Source organism: Rhinolophus sinicus, chromosome 3, assembly GCF_057876585.1.
Source record: "Rhinolophus sinicus isolate RSI-liver-muscle chromosome 3, RSI-T2T, whole genome shotgun sequence".
NCBI classification, from domain to species: Eukaryota; Metazoa; Chordata; class Mammalia; order Chiroptera; family Rhinolophidae; genus Rhinolophus; species Rhinolophus sinicus.
The window spans coordinates 90255825-90272674 of NC_142503.1; the positions used below are offsets into that span (position 1 = coordinate 90255825).

General features: G+C 43.4%; 1 protein-coding gene and 1 pseudogene across 5 annotated transcripts; one reads left to right on the plus strand and one right to left on the minus strand.

Annotated features, from left to right (window-relative positions):
• Window positions 1-603: 603 nt before the first annotated feature.
• On the plus strand, window positions 604-12994 carry ZSCAN21 (zinc finger and SCAN domain containing 21). Of its 5 annotated transcripts, XM_088796704.1 has the most exons (5): window positions 688-728; window positions 7118-7207; window positions 9349-9818; window positions 10107-10299; window positions 11748-12994. In XM_088796704.1, exons 3-5 carry the CDS (start codon window positions 9432-9434, stop codon window positions 12584-12586), a joined length of 1419 nt encoding a protein of 472 aa, XP_088652830.1. In that variant the 5' UTR covers window positions 688-728; window positions 7118-7207; window positions 9349-9431; the 3' UTR covers window positions 12587-12994. The 5 variants fall into 5 exon arrangements, with proteins under 5 accessions (XP_088652826.1, XP_088652830.1, XP_088652828.1 ...); XM_088796700.1 differs by lacking the exon at window positions 7118-7207 and having other exon boundaries at window positions 604-728; XM_088796702.1 differs by lacking the exons at window positions 688-728; window positions 7118-7207 and adding an exon at window positions 805-1487 and having other exon boundaries at window positions 11748-12726.
• Window positions 8346-9354, minus strand: LOC109438064 (GTP-binding nuclear protein Ran-like; annotated as a pseudogene).
• Window positions 12995-16850: the final 3856 nt, after the last annotated feature.

The following is a 16850-nucleotide window of genomic DNA, read 5'->3' on the forward strand; positions in this document are numbered from 1 at the left end:
AAAGAGGTGTGTGTGGAGTGGTAATGAAGGAGAGATGTAAAAAGCTTTCCTCCTGTTAAGGGGAAAACTAACAGGAGTCTGGGGCAAGCTGTAGGATGTCAAAGGGCGTCTAACAAAAAAATTCATTCTGCAAAATTACTGCCCTTCTCATCCCCAGGGCTCTCCCACTTCTTCAAAACACCACAAGACGATGCAGGAAGTGGGCACTTTTAAGCAACTCTTTCTTGAGAAAAGTCCTTCCTTGCTTTGTACTTTTCTATCAGTTCCATTCATTGGTCTTCTGGGGTCCCATAAGGCAAATTTCTTTTTCAAATGACAATACTTCACATATTTGAAACCTAAGACTGTTTTGTCCCTCATTCTCCCCCTTATCTTTTCCTACCTAAGGTAAGCAAAAATTCTCCATATTCTCTTAGGTCGGATGGCATGATGTTCATACCTCACACCTCGCGATTTGCTCATTTCTCGGACCTTTCTTAGTAAAATACAAAAGGGGGAGGGGGACAAGATCCTTGCTCGTTCGCGTTGGGGGCGATTCCGCTCGCACAGGAGGTGCCTCAAATCTCCCGCGTACCCGAGACACCGAGATGCCAAGACCTCCCGAATTCCTAGAGGGACCGCTGCGGCCGCGCACAACGGCCCGCGGGCGGGGCTATGACGCACCTCCGGCTGCGCCGGCCACGGTGCGCATCGCGGTGTCCCAGCGCCCCGAGCGGCTCTGACTCATGGTGAGCCTCCTGGTCCCCGGTTAGCTTGGCGGGCGGAAGAGGAAGCCTTGGGCGAAAGGGTTCGGGGAGGAACGAGTGGGTGTACCACCTGTGGCTTCCGAGGACCCCCCCCCCCCCCGAGACCGGTCCTGGAAGGGCTGTGGGGAGGAGCCCCGTATTTCTGCTCTGCCCCGGATGGTGGAGGCGCGTGTTCCCTGGAAAGCTTTTTCCTCCCCCCACGGCTTTAACAGATGAAACTTTGTTTCGCGTTTCAGAGTATTTGTGCGTGTGTGTGTGCGCGCGCGCGATTGTGTGTGTGTGTGTGTGTGCGCGCGCGCGCGCGATTGTGCGTGTGTGTGTGCGCGCGCTCCCTTAGCCGAGCCGTCAGCCTGACCGGGGCTGCCTTCTCTTTTCCCCTGGCTCTCAACGGGAGGTCAGAAATCAGGGCTAATTGATGGAACACGCCCGAGGGGGTGGGGACCTCCTGTGAGAAACCGAACCTCTTTAGAAGTCCTGGGTAGCGTCTGATCCAGGGGAGGGAATAGTCCCCCTGGGCTTTGTTCAGGTCAGAAAGCATGCAAATAACAGAGATCTGCTCAAGTTTGGAAACAGTATTAAAAGGAGCATTTGTTAATAGAGTTTGTCAAGAGAAAGGTGATCTGGTGGGTGAGGTACTTGGAAACCTAGTTTATATAAGGAACAGTTGGAACAACGGTGGAAAAGAAAAGAGTTAAGAGGCAAGACGATTGTTTTCAGGAACTGGAGGATATTACGGACAAAGTAAGTATTGGACTAGGACTAAACTAGGATCCGTGAAGATAGTAGATTAAATAGTTATGCACAATTTGGTTCCACATAAAGAAAACCTTGTTAACGGTTAGAACTGTCTAACAGAATTCTGTGCCTCAAGAATTATCAAATTTGCCTGCCTAAGAGTTTTCAGGTACAGACTGAGTATGATAAGGACATTCTAGGATTACGTAGTTGGTAAGTCCCATTAAATTGTTAGAATCTATGATAATTTGATATATTTATGCCTCATCTTCTTCCAGAATGTGTTTGGGGCACTATAAGGGCATACAAACTTTGGGAAATTGGCATAAATGAGGGGGAAAAAACTTGGAACAGAACAGAAGCCTTCTGCTTATTAGACCATGACTTTTGTTTGATGGAGCTGTTTAGCTTATAGCCTAAAAGAGTAGTTCACAGTGGTTGAAGACAGTGTGAGTTTGTAAAGAAACCTCTGTTTTCCATCCACATGCTTTTTGATTTTATGAGCACTTTATTAACAAAAATGCAGAAGCCAAGTCCTGGAGGGCATCCCTAAATGAACCTTTAGACAAACTCAACATGACCAAATGTGAAATTACTGGCTTTACTCGGGGAAAAAAAAAATCAAGGCAGAGCATTATGTGATTTGTTTTTTAATCTTCGCCAGTCTGAGAGGTGGAAGCATTTCTTTTATTATAACTAAGGTTAAGCATCTTTTCATGGATTAATTACTGAGCTGAGACTTGAAAGGTAAATAGAAGCCTGCCATGAGAATTGGGCCTTGATTGAGCATCGGGAAAGAGGAGTGATGACTGAATGGGGAGACAGAGACCAGACTGGGATTCATTTGCCATGCAAAGAAATTAAGTGGTTTTAAACAGCTGGGTGATAGGAGCAGATTTGTGTTTTAAACCTCTGTAAGTAGCCTTTGAGCCTGTGGAGATAGAATTGCCAAACTGGAAAATGGCCTGTGTGATTTCAAAGGAGGAAGGGATATTGTTTTGATGTTGCCAACTAGTTCAAAGCTAAAAGTATTTGGTAAAAATAGGCTTTGTGTTATGTTTGAAATAGATCTGCTAGACACTATTTCATTAGGCCAGTATTCTGCCAGTTATTGGAAGAGAGTCAGAAATTAACTATTATTGCTCCTAAGACATGTGCCTTTGAAAAAAAAAGTCATAAAAGAAAAAGGCTTCACAACTTTTTTAAATGTCAACTGTGAGAATGGTCTGCTTCAGCACAGTTAGTGTTCAAGAAAACAGCTATATTTCTCTTTACCACTCCTCCATAATAGAACACCATTTACCAAAGTTGCTTGTTTGCCCCAACACCACTTATTTTTTTATTTAAATAAACATTTTGAATAGTTTTAGATTTATAAAAAAACTCAAAGATGATACAGTGAGTCCCTGTCTGCCTCTCACCCATTTTCCCTTATTGTTAACATCTTACATCACTGTGTACATTTGTCACAACTAAGGAACCAACATTGGTACATTACGATTAATTTAACTAAGCTCCACAGTTTATTTGAATTTTACTAGTTTTTCCCTAATGTCCTTTTTCTGTTCCAGGATCCCATCTATGATACTACATTACATTAGTTTTCATGTCTACTTACTGTCCTCTGGTCAGTTAGTTTCTCAGTCTGTCCTTGTTTTTGATGACCTTGACAGTTTTGAGCCTTCCCAGTCAGTTATTTTGTAGAATGTCCCTCAATCTGGGTTTGTCTGATGGTTTTCTCATGCTTAGACTGGGGATATGGGTTTTGAGGAGGAAGAGCACAGAAGTGAAGTGCTCTTCTCATCATATATCAGGGCACATGACTTATCACTGATGATGTTCATCTTTTTAAAAAAATTCATTTTTATTGAGGTAGCATTGGTTAATAACATTATATAAATTTCAGGTATACAGTATAATTCAGTATCTGTACACTATTGCATGCTCCCCACCAAAAGCCTAGTTTTCATCCATTACCATATATTTGACCCCACTTATCTATTTTGCCCTTCCCCCTCTGGTAACTACCATTCTGATGTTTCTATCTCTGAGTTTTTTGTTTATTTGTTACATTTTCGTTTTAAGCTCCACATGAGTGAAATCGTAGGGTTCCTATCCTTTTCCGTTTAATTCACTTAGCATAATACCATCAAGATCCATCCATGTTGTTGCAGATGGCAATATTCCGTCTTTTTCACGACCGAGTAATATTCCTCTGTGTGTGTGTGTGTATGTGTGTACCATGATGCTGTTCATCTTGATCAGCTGGCTGAGGTCGTGTTTGTCGGGTTTCTTTCCCCCAGTCCCTTTCTATATTCTCTTTGGAAGCAAGTCATCAAGTGCAGCCTACACTCAAAGAGCGGGGAGTTAAGCTCCACCCTTAGTATCTACATAAATTATTTGGAATAATTTTGTGTGGGAGATTTGTCTTTTCTCCCCTATTTATTTATTCAGTCACCTTTTTTTTTGCATCAGTATGGGCTTATGGATATTTATTTCACACTTAGGGTTATAATCCAATACTACATTATTTATTTCATTACTCATTGTTTCAGCTGTGGCCATTGGGAGCTTTTTATATTTTGTCTTCTATGTCCATTTGACATGCCTCCCTGTTTTTTTGTTTTTTTTTGAGGGAGGGAGCATTGGTTTTATTTTATTTAACACTTTCTGGCATTATAAGATGCTCCAGCCTCACCTTGTATATTCCCCGACCTAGAATCAGTGATTTCTCCATTTCTAGTTCCTGTTCTTGGAGAATGATATTTAGAAACCAAGATCTGTGCACTGGGTATGCTGATTGCTACCAGGATGTCATTGCTTCTAGACCTTCTCAGCAGACAGATCTAGGAAATATCTGTATATTTACCCCTGTACACACACTTCCCTAATTCTGTGTCAGCCTCTCATTATTTTATGCTAAATATTAGTTCATACTGCCATATTTTTAACCTATATTTGTATTGGTATTTTTTAAAACCCAGTTTTACAGTTTTTTACTCCTTAAGGGTAGCCCCAAAGATCCATGTATCACATTCATTCTTTCCATGAATATTTGAACACCTGAAAAGTACTAGGTGTATTCTAGGTGTTCAGAATATAGCAGTGAACAAGACAAAAGTCCCTGCCCTCAAGAGTTGATAGTCAAGGAAGGAGACAGTTTTTAAAATGGTAAAATACAGTAAATGATGTGGAGGAAAAGAGTAGGAGGATAAGGAGTTCTGGGGTGAGGGAGGGTAGAGTGCAGTTTAAAGCACGGTGGTCAGGGGTGCCTCAGCCAAAGGTGATACCTGAGTACAGACCTGGAGGAGGTGAGGGAGCCAGCCAGGTGTAGTCTGCAGGAAGGTTAGGCAGAGGGAGCAGCGTGGACAGAGGCTCTGAGGTGGGGGTGTGCCTCACAAGTCCAGGGAACAGTGTGGCTGGAGTAGAATGAACGAGAGAAGAACAAGATGAGATCAGAGGCCGCGGGCTGAGGTCTTGTGGGGCCTTGTTGGCTATTGGGTGACTTTGGCTTTTACTCTGTGTGACACACAAAGCCTCGAGAGGTGTGAGCAGAGAAATGATGTGATCTGACTGGTATTTTAACAGGATCACTCTCGCTGCTGTGTTGAAGATGGACTGAGAGGGCAAGGGTGGGACCAATTCGGAGGCTATTTCAGTACCCCAGGCAAGCGGTGATGGAGTGGGATGGCAGTGTGAAGGGAGTGAGAAGTGGTGAACTCCGGGTCTCTTGGATGTAGAGCTAACCGGGTTTGCTTATGAATTGTGTGTAGAATGTGAAAGAGAAAGGAGTCAGGGATGACCAGGGTTTTCGGTCCAAGAAAACAGAACAGTGGAGTTGCGGGTAACTGAGATGAGCAACTTTGAGGGGAAAGATGGGAAGTGCAGTTTGGGACATGTTAAGCTTGAGATGCTGTTGGACAGGCGAGTGCCAATGTCAAGTGGGTAGTTGGTCGTATGAGTTTAGGGTTCAAAGGAGAGGTCCAGGCCAGAGATACATCGGCAATTATGAGTATATATTAATAGATGATAATTAAAGCCACATGCCTTGAGGAAATCTCCATGGAGACTGAGTGCAGCAAGGAAGAAGGGGTCCAAGTGCCAAGCCCATCACTCAGTGGTGAATTTGAATTGTAGGCACTACAGAACTGGTGCATTAGAAGATTCTAAGTCACTTTGCTAGTGAGCTAGCTCACCCCGGGGCACCGTAGCAACATCTAGGGAAACTTTTTCTTCTTTAGTTGCAACTATGTACATATTTTGCAGAGGCAATCGTGATGCAGTGGCATGTGTGAGAGTGGACTCCCCAAGTTCTGGGAACAGATCCACGTGAATAAGACACTCCTTACTTAATGCCACCTGTGCTGTGTAACTCCTAGCGTGCTGTTGAGTTTCCCAGGCTGGATCCCAGAAGCTGAGCAACCCAAATGGGTTCCGATGTCTACTGTTCTTGGTGTGCCCTCCACTGGCTGGAGTCGGAAATTTTGTAACCAGTTAGTTGAAGTTATTCCAACACCGAGGTCTACTTTTAAGCATTTCTAAGGAATGCTCCCAGCACTGCTACATCTGTTATTTTTAGTTATTTTAGCCATTGGTGCCAGTGCCTTTTTTTAGGAGCAAGATGGCAGCACTTCTCCCCTGGCTCAGTTTTTAAATCATCCTGAGCTTGGGAGCTCCGGGAGCGGAGTGTGTGTGGGAGGGAGTGGCCAGTGCTGCTCTTGGTTCGCTCTGTCAGGCAGCTGTTGGCATCTCATAGGGGCTTCGGAGCTGGTACAGTGGAGGGGAGTCCAAGTGCTGACATCCCTAGGGTTCTGGTAATTATTGAATTGTTCATAAAAGCAAGGTTACGTCTTGAGGTTCTGTTACTAGAATCCTACTTTATATTTTTAAAAATTACCAAAATTGATCACAAAAATAAATGAAGGGGGAAAATAACATATAAAGTACATGTTTTTAATATATATTCACTAAATGTGTGACTCGAAACACCTAATATAAAAGCTGTAACACAAATGTACATTTGTTGAGGGAGGGTTCTGCCTGGACTGGAATTGCTGTTTTGTTTTCCTGGGCTGTGGTGTCTTATTGTTTTGGGGTTTTCTTTGTTTTGTTTTGTTTTGTTTTTTGAAGGCGATGAAATTTGAGCGTTAGTAGTAAAACTTTTGTCAAAAGACTGCTTATGATCCCTTTAAAGACTTTCTGATATAAAAGCAATAATGCCCATTATAGAATATTTGAAAAATCAAAGAGAATTTTTAAAAATTGAAATAACCCATCACTCTATAACTCAGAAATAGCACTGTTTTGTCCTTTCTCGTTCATTGTGATTATGTGTATATTATGGGTGTGTGTGTGTGTGTGTGTGTGTGTGTGAGAGAGAAACTTGGTATTTCAAGTGCTGTCAAGCCAGATCCATGGAGATTGACGTGCATGTTAGAAATTAGCATACTCAAGTTTTTAAATGCCTTAGATTATCTGCAACTCCTAGTCCCTCGCTTTCAGCTTATAGAAACCATTTGTGCATTCTTTCTGTGGTGTCTGTCTTTGCCATCAATATAATTTCATATAACAAACATCCATGTAGGTTTTTATGTGTTGGGCTCTTTATTGAGACTGCTGGAATTTTCCTGCTCTAGATTATCCAAATTCAGGCAAGACTCACCCATGTGACATGAAAGATGCTGCTTAAAGTTTGAAAACATGCTCAGGAAGGCCCGTCACAGCATGTAAGATTCACTAATTTATGTAGTTTTCTTTCAAAATATATTTAATGAGTGCCAATTATGATGGACTGATTCTCTGTGTTTACACGTTTGTTTTCCATCTCCCTCGCTGACTGGGAAGCTCTGTGAGGATAACAGTGTATCTGTCTTACTCATCACTGCAGCCCTAGTTCCAAACCCGTAGCCCGTATTCAGTAAATGTTGAATGAGAGGACTTCACTTTCTTGGCAAATGAAAAAAATAGAAGTAATTATATTAATATTTATTACAGATGTGTTTGGTATTCTAATATATTAACCGAACAAAATACTTAGAATATTCAAAATTTAAAAGGGGAAAATACTTCTGAACATTATTTGTTTGTATCATCTGTTATGATTTCATTTTTTCCCTTAATTTCTCGCCATACATAGGTCATCAAAATAAATACTTTTCTAAGAATATAGGTTACTTTTGGTCTAATCTCTCTGTCATTCCACTTGCCTTTCTGTGAAAACTGAAGGTAAAGGGCATTGAAAATCTTGAGTACACATTACTTAAAATGAGTCAAGTGAAGCTCACAATTATATCACTAATTATACGCAATCATTTTCAAATTTACTGGTTAATTCCAACCTTATAACTTGATTCCTGGTCATGCTGCCTAACCCAGTCATTTGACTAGTAAATTTTGATGCTAAAAGTCTTAGGTTTAAACAGACTGCATTTGGCCAGCATGTAGCCTATTGAAGTCTCAGAGGAGTTTCTGAAACAGTTTATGGAGCAAAGGTAATTTAAATTTATTATTTTTTTATATTTGAAACACAAATTTACTTTGATTGTAAACGAAAAGGAATTGGAATGATAGTAACAAACAAGATTTCCCCACTGGATATTGTGGTATGACTGTAGCAGTCTTACAGTTGAAACTTGATAAGGAACCCACTGCATTGCGAAACAGCTAAATATGCAGGTCCAAAAAAGGAAGGTATTTTTAACTGCCACACTGACTCAGAAGCCCATCCATCTCCTTCAGCATCCCAAAGATTAAGCACATGTTCTGCTTAGCTATGTAATAAAGTGGCAAACACGCTGCACCGCTGACATCACAGGACAGTTGCCTATAAAACTAGACTTCTGATGCTGGGCCCCAGCTTCACTTTCACAGGTCGTCATCCTCGTCCGGGAGGGCAGTTTTCTGAGCAACCTCCAGGTCCCGCTCGTACTGTGCTGCCAAGGCGGGATCCATGACAACCTCTGGTGGGGCCAGGGCAGGCATGGCAGCGAACTTCAAGTTAGGGTCTCCGATGAGTTTTCGAGCAAGCCCGAGGAAGGGTTTTACAAAGTTGTAGTTACTTTTGGCAGAGATGTCCTAGTGCTGAAGATTCTTCTTTCGGTGGAAGACAGTTGATTTTGCTTTCACTTTCCTGTCCTTAATATCCACTTTGTTGCCACACAGCACGATGGGGGTGTTTTCACATACTCGTACCAGATCTCTATGCCAGTTAGGCACATTCTTGTAAGTTACTCTGGAAATTTCATCAAACACTGTAATGGCACACGGCTTGGATGTAATATCCGTCTCAGTCCACCGAATTTCTCCTGACCAGCGGTATCCCACACATTGAACTTAATAGGTCCTCTGTTGGTGTGGAACACGAGGGGATGGACCTCAACACCCAGGGTAGCTTCTCAAATTCGCCAGTCAGGTGACGTTTCACAAATGTAGTTTTTCCAGTCCCACCATCACCAACCAATACAAGTTTGAACTGAACTTGGGGTTCACCTTGGGCAGCCATCGTGATGTTACTTCCAGAAGCGTCTCTGGGCGCGTCTGAGAGCTAGAAAGACGGAGGAAGCGCAATTCAAGTACTGGGGAGACGCAGCGGCCATGGGCGCGAGCGTGTGCCGAGGGAGGGCGGGGCAACGGCTAGGTTTTATGTATAAACCGTGCTACAGTGTAGTGTGCCCTTTAGGAGCGTGGAGACAAAGCAGGATGTCCTCACCTAACTCCAGGGAGGTTTTGAACAGTAATTTTTATGATAGTTTTATGACGGCCATAATTTCTTGTGCTAAAGGTATAATTGTAAAGACCCCCCCAAAAAAACATAATTTTTCTTTTGGTGATTTTATGGTAACCATATTTTCTTATGTTTAACCGGTAGCCCTAAAGAACCAGAAACCCCAAAGAGCCAATATCCCTGATTCACAGAGCCTGGTCTTTAGCGAGGCTGTTTCTGGAGTCCATATGATGACCAAGGTCCTGGGCATGGCTGCAGGTCCGGGCTCTAGACCTCCACAGGAGCAGGTGATTATGAAAGTCGAGGAGGAGGAGAAAGAGAAGTGCTTTCCTAGCCTAGAGATGTTTCGCCAGCGCTTCAGGCAGTTCGGGTACCATGACACACCTGGACCCCGGGAGGCACTCAGCCAGCTCCGGGTGCTCTGCTGCGAGTGGCTGAGGCCGGAGATCCACACCAAGGAGCAGATCCTGGAGCTGCTGGTGCTGGAGCAGTTCCTCACCATCCTGCCCCGGGAGCTGCAGGCCTGGGTGCAGGAGCACTGTCCCGAGAGCGCGGAGGAGGCTGTCACTCTCCTGGAAGACCTGGAGCGAGAACTGGATGAACCAGAACAGGAGGTGGGCTGGGGGCACCTTTTCTTATCCTGTAAGAGGAGGAGCATAGCATTCCAGGCAGGAATGGCTTTGTCTGTACAATAATAGCTGAGTGGGAGTTTCCACTGAGTTAGACCAGATGTCCTCCTATTTTTTCCTACTATCCTATACTAGTTTTAGCCTTGAGAATTGCATGGGAGGGTGTTTCTTTTCTCTTTCCTAGAGATTCTATATGGCTCTCCTGAGATTTTCTTCCATTCTAGTTCTTAAAGTGAGCTGTGCATAAACCCAGCCATTGCAAATTGTCTCTAGGTTTCACCTCCTCCAAATGATCAGAAACAGATGTGGGAGAAGATGTCCTCTTCAGGAACAGCAGAGGAACCCCTGAGCAGCACACAGCCACAGTCTGTGGAGACCAGTCCCAAATATGAATCTTGGGGGCCCCTATACATCCAAGAGACTGGTGAAGAGCAGGATTTCACTCCAGAGCTGAGACAGATTCAAGGTAGGAACCATCTGTCAGGCCCCCCACTCAGTGCCCCAGGCCTTGTAGTTGAAGAAACAGACTAGTTGTAATTACTAGTTGTGAGGCGATCCCCAGAATTGACTTGACTGGTTTGGGGCGTCTCAGTCCGGGTCCTGGTATGGGAACAGATGACACACTAATAAAGTCAGTTGAAGTGAGTTGAATAAAGGGACTGTGTATGGAGGTATGGACAGGTTGAATGGACCAGTTCTTACTGTGCTTGTTCCTTTGTTAATGATTTTGTGAACCTGTTATAATCAGTGTTGGATTATGTAGAAATGGTCCCTGGTAAATTCTTTTTCAACTTCTGCCTCGTTAGGCATTTAAAATTATTAACTCTTATTAAGTTACTTATTTCCCACACATAGTTCATGGCAACTTGAAGGGAAGGCTGTATGAGTAACCGAGTGATTGCTCATTGTGGAGAGTGAAAGGGGTTTTAGCTCCTGTTACAGTCCCCAGCAGACAGTGAATAGCCTGGAAGCAGCTGAGTGCTGACTGCAGGCAGAGGAAGGAATAGATGGTAGGTGGGGGGAGAGAGAGGGACAAGGAAAAGGGGTTGGAGGAAAGTGCTTTGTCGATTGGGGCTTCTGTACTTGGTGGGAAGTGACCGTGCTCAGGGGGAGCCCATTTTTCAGAGAGACTTTCTTTTACTCTCCTTTTCCATGTATGTGGACTAACAGTTAGATGGACTCGTAGAGGTGTGACTGCCTAGTGAAATGCTAAAAAGATATATTGCTTCAATCTGATTTCAATAGTGTTACTTTATAACTAAAAGAATTACAAGACATAGCCAATGAAGGTTAAATGCTATGAATTGAACCCTGATGGGAGTTAAGTATTTTCATTCAAATTAATAAGGATCTAAGACTAGAATGATTATAAATGGACTGAATATACTCTTTTATTGATTCTACATGAGTTTGCCACTAGCCTCTTATCCCATAATTATCCTTTTTATTTTCCTTATTCAAATTTGACCCTTAAGCAATGTTTCTTTTTTCCTTCTGCCTGAGTATCACCCATCTCCTTTGCTGCTATCCCAATATGCTTGGTTTTCTCTTATTGCCCTCTATGTATGAATTTCTTCTCCTGGCAGAAAAAGCCATGTATTAGGTTGGTGCAAAAGTAATTGCAGTTTAAAAGGTTAAAAACAATTGCAAAGACTGCAATTACTTTTGCACCAACCTAATACTTATCATGCTATAATAATTTCTGGTAGGGGGCTTGTGTGAAAGTCTGGTACTGTAAACTAGATTTGATGATGGCTTATTTGTATCATTGTGATATTGTGACCTCTCATAGAGCAATATTTGGTCACCCTTTAAAAACCCATCAGTGTCACCTGATGATTCTGTTTGTCCTTTAACAGTTTCTTCTCAGAACAGGAAACAACTGACATGTCCTTATTCTACTTACTGTTTCAGATTGTAAATCGAGCACCCAGAATGAGGAATCAACAGATATGCAGAAAAGTTCTGAAGAGTCTCATGCAGAAGAATTCAAAAAGAATGTTATTCCCATGGTTATTGCCAACAAATGTGAGGCCAGGTTAGACAGGCAGTGGGTAAACCTTGAAAAGGAAAGAGGAAGAAAAACCCCTCTCTTAGATAAAGGTTCCAAGAAAGGTAGAGAATTAATGTCTACTAAACCTGCCCCAGGAGAGAGACGTTACATATGTGCTGAGTGTGGGAAAGCCTTTAGTAATAGCTCAAATCTTACTAAACACCGGAGAACACACACTGGGGAGAAACCGTATGTATGCACCAAGTGTGGGAAGGCCTTCAGCCATAGCTCAAACCTTACCCTTCATTACAGAACACACTTGGTGGATCGGCCCTATGACTGTAAGTGTGGAAAAGCCTTTGGTCAGAGCTCAGACCTCCTTAAACACCAGCGAATGCACACTGAAGAGGCCCCATATCAGTGTAAAGATTGTGGGAAAGCTTTCAGTGGTAAAGGCAGCCTCATTCGACACTATCGAATACACACTGGGGAGAAACCTTACCAGTGTAATGAATGTGGGAAGAGCTTTAGTCAGCACGCAGGTCTTAGTTCTCATCAGAGACTCCATACTGGAGAGAAGCCGTATAAATGTAAGGAGTGTGGGAAAGCCTTTAACCACAGCTCCAATTTTAATAAACACCATAGAATCCATACTGGGGAAAAGCCCTACTGGTGTAATCATTGTGGGAAAACCTTCTGCAGTAAGTCAAATCTTTCCAAACATCAAAGAGTCCACACTGGAGAGGGAGAAGTGCTTTAACTGTCAAGTATGCTCTCTTGGTGGTGGTGGTTTTTGTTGTTTTGTTTTGTTTTTAGAAATGAGTGCTAGGGAGAATTCCAGTAATAGCAATATAAACTCTGGTGGTAGATTTTGTTTTACTCAGCTCCAAGGTATGCCTGAGTAAGAGCTCAAGCAGTGGCACGGTAGGAAGGCAGGCCCTGGAGGGTGTCAGTGGATTCCTCACTTGCCAACTTAACTGGGGCAGGGTCCCCTCCACACTTCAGGTCCCATAAACCATGCCGGCATTGCCTTTTGTATAGTTAAATTGATGTGTATCCAGTATAATTATGCAACATTACAACTGTTTAACAAGAACTATGATTTGTAAAGACTTGAGCCATGTTGAACACGATCTGATTCAGAATAAACTTACAACATCTTGTAATGCTTCAGGACTGTTATTATAATAAATGGTATATTTGTTGAACACTGTTCTAGAGAGAAAACTATTCCAACTGGTTTAGCTTTGGGAAAATTTGGATTTGGGGTAAATAGAATGTTTAATACTTGTGAATATGTGCATTAGGAAATTGCAGTAGAGTGTTGAGTATCTTGATCTACATTGTGCTTTTTTTTCTATATACTAAGCACATTTTTTTAATAATTGGGAACATTTTGTCAGCCTCGTGTACATTTTGGTTGTGTATATTCTGTCTCCGCCAAATTCTGAAAATCTGACTCTCCCTGAGAAGCTTCCTCCTTCTAAACTTCAGAAGTCAATAATGTACAACCGATTACCTTAAATTCATCTGATCTTTTCTCTCTGGCTGCAATCTCTTTGATTTCTTAAGATACTTCCCTCTCAAAGTCTTGGCCAGTTGGTCCTCCTGTTACCTAGAACCCCCACTACTTCACTTGCTTATCTTCATATTACGAGTTTTTTCCACCTCCGATTAGTAGTCACTAAAATATGTGTTTGTCTCCGACTGTAGCCCTAGTGACCAGGCAAACCTGAAATGCCAGGAGTAGGGCCTGCAAAATCAGAGCTGGTTCTGATCTCTAGAAACTGCCTTTGTGCCATCCTGGAAACAGATTAAAGTACATGTAATAAGTCTTTATGCACCAGTCAGATTTGTTAGGGAGGGGGTCATTATTGGAAAAAAACAATCAATTGTACTTGAAATTTGAAATGTCACTGTTCCAGTAGCTTGCTGACGATCTTCTGGACGTCCTGCCATCACCTTCACTCAGTACCTTTCCTGTGAGCTCTCCTGTGTATGTGAAACATGGAGGCCCACAGAGAATTTGGTGATTAGGTAGCCGCTGATTATCTGTAGGGCTCCTGCTGGAGCTGTTCCAGGTAAGGGGAATGAAGAGCCCTTGCTAAGCCTGAGGGCCTGCGGCTCATCCTACTTTGGTGAGGTGAATGGGTCCCACATCTGTACTGCCCGTTATTTTCCTGATACCTTCTGTGCAGTGGGTACTTCCTGAGGGACATTGATGGAGGACACAAAGATCTACACACTTCGTTTCAGCGCTCATAGGTCCATCTGTAAGCTGATGTCTTCCTCAGATCTTGTCTCCAGACTTTAACCTTACTTTTTGCAGGCGCCTTGTCTAGAAAAGTTGTTTGCCTCAGCCCAGGAAGCCATGACTTTCCCTCAAGTCATTTCTCCCCCCGTACAAAGTTGGTGCCCAGACTGCCTGCAGCTCTCCCACTCACTGGATTTCTCACAGTGGACTTCAGGGCCACTCCTCAGGAAGGCCATAGTGAATCAATGTTTTTTGGGTTCACACTAACATACTGAGCTGACCCCTCTGTCAAACAGACCCAGGTGTTTCTTCCACCAAGTCAGAGAGCCTGCCATAAGTCCACAGGTATGAGCAGAGGGAGAAGCATCAGCTCAGCAACGTCAGGTGACACAGGTCTGAGTCTCCTGCTTACATCCCCTGTGACTTCCAGACCTGCTCATGCCTGATCCCAAATGTGACATTTCCTCCATATTGTGGATCGTTGCTGTGTCCACCCGCTCCAGATCGAATGACTTGTGAGTCAGAGCATCCTCAGCTGCGATTAACAGCTCCAGTTACATGGTCACTGTCCCGTGGTCAGTAGCATCCCAGGAGCTGATTTTCACACTGAACAGTTCTCTCCTGCAGAAGGTATGGCCTTGCTCTAGAATTCTATTGGTAAGCTCCACTGGGGCTTAGCAGACCTCTACACCACATTTGTACCTACCACAGGTACCTCTGACACCATCTGAATCTGCCAGGTCATATAGTACTTGGGCTATATGACTGGGCCACACTTGAAAGTATGTGTTGCCTCCAAAATCCAAGGAAGCCCACCAAACACTGCCTCTTAGTAGTGAAGGCAAGATGCAATAATTTGTCCGTTACCTTAGAATTTTCCAGTATGCCTAAGACTTTTGGACCCTTGAAAACTTCACTATATAAAAGGCCCTTGAATCTTTGTAGGATTTATCTCTCATCCTCTGGTATGCATGTGTTTTACTGAGGAATCCAAGTACACTTGCTACTTTCTCTTCACCAGGTTTGATTATTATGATGTCATTATTAGAATGATGTTCCACAGATTGTACAGAAAACCAAAGTCCCTGTGTGAAGTAGCAGGAGGGTTGACAAGACTGGGTCAAGAAATTGAGTGTGGGGGCCGGCCCAGTGGCTCGGGTGGTTGGAGCTCTGTGCTCCTAACGCCAAGGTCGCTTGTTTGATTCCCACATGGGCCAGTGAGCTGCACCCTGTACAGCTAAGACTGTGAACAACAGCTCTCCCTGGAGCTGGGCTGTCATAAGAAGCCAGAGGTCGGCATGAGCAGCCGTGGGCTGCTGTGAGCAGCCAACTGACGACTGGTGACTGGCGACTGACTGCCTTAGCTGTGGGGAACGCAAGGCTCAATACCAGCAAGGGCCAGGGAGCTGTGCCCTACACAACTAGACAGAAACAATGGCTTGAACTGGAGTGTGGGAGGGGAGGCATAAGGGTTGGTGGGGGGGAATACATAAATAAATAAATAAAATTGAACGTGTTCTGCTGTCCTTCCGGTTAATTGTGAACTGCCTTTGATCCTCTTATTGATGGAGATGGGCAGAACACATTCACCAGATTACTAGCTGGCATACCAAGAGCCAGAGGCCCTGTTGATCTGTTCCAGTAAAGATGGGGACAGCAGTTGTGATTAAGCTTATGGCAGACAACATCATCAGCCATGATTTACCAGTTTTTTACAGGAGCAATACAGAAGAATTGCATCTTAAATCCTTGAGGGTGGGAGTAATCAATTCCACACAGGATGTAGTATTCTGATTTACCATCTTAGCTAGGTAAAAGGAGGGGAATTTCATGGGTTCCATTTGGCCCTTTCTACCATAATGACTTAGGCTATAGGTTAGGGAACCAAAGTGCTAAATGTCCATCCCCCTGCTGAATATATCCATCCCAATTATCATCTCAAGAACAGAATCACAGTGTGTGTCTTCAGACCCATTGAGATGGATTTGGGTGAGGACTCCATTCATTCGCTGACCTCTATCTGAATGCCAATGATGGGAATTTTAGACCCTCTAGATCTGTGTCACCTCAGACTCTGTATCCATTAGCCTCAAAGGTCTGGACATTCCTTTTCCCTACTATACTCCACAAAACCCTTTGGGGAAACATTTATTCCATATAGTTGTGGTGGGATTGTAAGGTTCTTCCCCAAAGAAACCCAAATCCTCCCCTTCAATTGATTATTCTGGATTGGCGAACTGGCTCAGATCTGGAAAGTTGATGAAGGATTGCAATTTCCCATTGCAAAGCTGATACCAGCCTTCTCACCAGCTTGTGAATTTTTTCTGTTTGTTTATACAGTGGTACCTCGGTTTTCGAACATAATCCATTCCAGAAGACCATTCGAGTTCTGAAACGTTCAAAAACAGCCGACATCTAAACCTCAGGATCTTGCACTCAGCAGAAGCTGTGTGACATGTTCGACTTCCAAAGCGTGTTTGAAAACCGAAGCATTTACTTCCAGGTTTACGGCATTCATAAACTGAAATGTTCGTCAACGAAGACATTTGAAAACTGAGGTACTACTGTACAAGTCAAGCATTACCCTGTTGGCTTTCAGTCCTTCCTAGGAACACCAAGAGTTAGCCATCACCACAGATTCCTGTGGGTTGCCATTCCAGCCTTGTTGCTCATCGTGGTAGCTATTCTAGAAATCAGTCATCCCCTTTGACACTAAAGACTCAGTTCCATATCAGCATCTCCTATTAATTCTAGCCTACAGAGACAGCCA